Source organism: Sphaeroforma arctica, assembly GCF_001186125.1.
Source record: "Sphaeroforma arctica JP610 unplaced genomic scaffold supercont1.5251, whole genome shotgun sequence".
NCBI classification, from domain to species: domain Eukaryota; class Ichthyosporea; order Ichthyophonida; genus Sphaeroforma; species Sphaeroforma arctica.
The window spans coordinates 1-2,044 of NW_014035307.1; the positions used below are offsets into that span (position 1 = coordinate 1).

The following is a 2,044-nucleotide window of genomic DNA, read 5'->3' on the forward strand; positions in this document are numbered from 1 at the left end:
GTTGGTCGCGGAGGAGGTGGACTTTGGCGATGCTGTCGTCTAGGGATGCTTGCTTGAGGAGGGTAACAAGTTGGACAAGAAGTTCCGATATAGTGATGAAGATGAAGTCTTTGCATAGGCTGCTGTAGAAGGCATGAGGGCCCTGGTCGAGGTAGGTATCATACTGTTCTAGGAGGCCGCTATCGAGGGAGTCGAAGAGGGTAGTGGTGCCGACGGTTTTCTCGGATGAGTCGGCAGTATAGGCAGGATGGGGAGTTTGGAGTACGTCATGCTTCTTGAGTATTCGCTTGAGCTGACGATGCCAATTGGTGAGGTTGTCATCGCCGGTAAGCTTGGTAGCCGGGTAGTTGCTGGAGTATGTGAGAGGCTTGCCAGTGGTGGCGCGACTGTCAGGGATATTGTGCATTTGATGGGAATCGTGGTGTGGAGTGCCAGGAGTGCCAAGGAGTGGGGAGTCTGGGCGAAATCGGGGTGGGGTGAAGAGCGGGGTTTTTAATCTTGCTCTGAGCAACCTGGAGTTGTTGGCGGAGATTGTGGAAGTCGGATGTAGCGAGCTCAGCCTGGAGAAGAGTGAGTTCATCGCGAAGCTGGGTGGCGGCAGTGGTGAGGTCTTTGTTCTCTGCGAGTGCCTCCTGTAGAAGCTGGGAGTGTTCGTGTTGCTGTTGGGCGAGGTTGGCACGGTGTGCGTTGCAATCGGAGCGCAGGCGTTGAATGTCGGCTGCAGCGAGGGCATAGGCTTTGCGGAGGGCAGCAGTGTGAGCGGCATAGAGGTGAGTATCAGAAGAGGTAGTGGACTGCTCCTTGGCTTGGATGAGCTCGACGCGGGCCTCTTCGCGTTCTTCGAGGTATGTGTCACACTCATGGCGGATGCGTGTGAGATCTTTGTGCAGTGCAGTGGGTTCGGTGGTTGCGTTGGTGCTGATGTCTTGTGTGCGTGTGAGATCGCGATGAAGAGCGTCACGTTCGAGGGCGATGGCATTACAATCGAAGTGCGCCTGATCACGCTCAGCGATGAGGGCAGATCGTTCAGTGTGAATGCGATCAAGATCGGTTGTGAGCTGATCACGTTCAGTGATGAGTGCGCCTCGTTCGTTGCGGATGCGATCGAGATCAGTGGCGAGTGAAGTCTGTTCTATAAATTGTTGATCACAGTCAGCGCGGGCTAAAAATCGCGAGCGGTATTGGCAGTGTTGCATTCGGTGAGAATTGTGTGGCGTTCGTGGCGTATGCGGGCAAGGTCAGTATTAAGATTAGCAATGGTTGCAGATTGTGTAGCGGATTCGGTGCAGAGGGTATCAAATTCAGTAGATAGGGCGACACGGTCATGTCGAACACGCGTGAGGTCAGATTGTGCATCGGTAGTGGCCTTGTGATATTTGTTGCGGTCGGTGATAGCAGCGATTGCATCAAGTTCTGAGAATGCGGCATGTGCGCCTAAGTAGATGGCGGTGTTGTTGACGTGAGGGTTGTCGTTGGTGTCAAGGATGGCAGAGAGGATGGTGCGGACAAGTTGAATGTGATTGTTGGCATGGAAGATATTGGTGTATGGCTGAAGTGACGGGAAGAAATCGCGTTGGAAGCGTTGGGCGCTCTCAAAGGATGGGAATGTAGTGATGGGGATTTGGCCCGTGGGTGGAGGGAGTCGCATGGTGATAGTGAAGCAGAGGGGTAGTGAGATCAGGGATCATAATGACGATCAGAGGAACAGAGGTTGTGAGATCAGGTAGTGAGATCGAGATCAGAGTGGCAATCCAAAGATCAGATGTGGGGAGATCAGAGGGGAGAAGCTCGGGTGGAAATTAAGCGATGTATATAGGGTATATAAGAACAAATATGTTCGATATAGGCCCATAACCTGTAGGAACATATATTTGCTAAAGAAGTAAGTTTATTATCATATTACATATTGGCTATATAGTATAATAATTACCATGTGCCTTTTTAAGATATTATTACAATTATTCGGCCAAAATATAAGCAGTAAAATATTTTGGGCCTTGTAGGGTTTTTAGGGTTTGAGTCTTATAAATTCGTCTCAACATAT

At 50.6% G+C, this 2,044-nt stretch overlaps 1 protein-coding gene across 1 annotated transcript; it reads right to left on the bottom strand.

Moving 5' to 3' along the window:
- Positions 1-389: 389 nt before the first annotated feature.
- On the bottom strand, positions 390-1,132 carry SARC_14886 (hypothetical protein; the record flags this gene model as incomplete). The annotated part of the gene is made up of 1 exon (XM_014290983.1): positions 390-1,132. A coding segment is annotated over one exon (743 nt), but the record flags the coding sequence as incomplete, so codon positions are not given.
- Between the last annotated feature and the right edge of the window lie 912 nt (positions 1,133-2,044).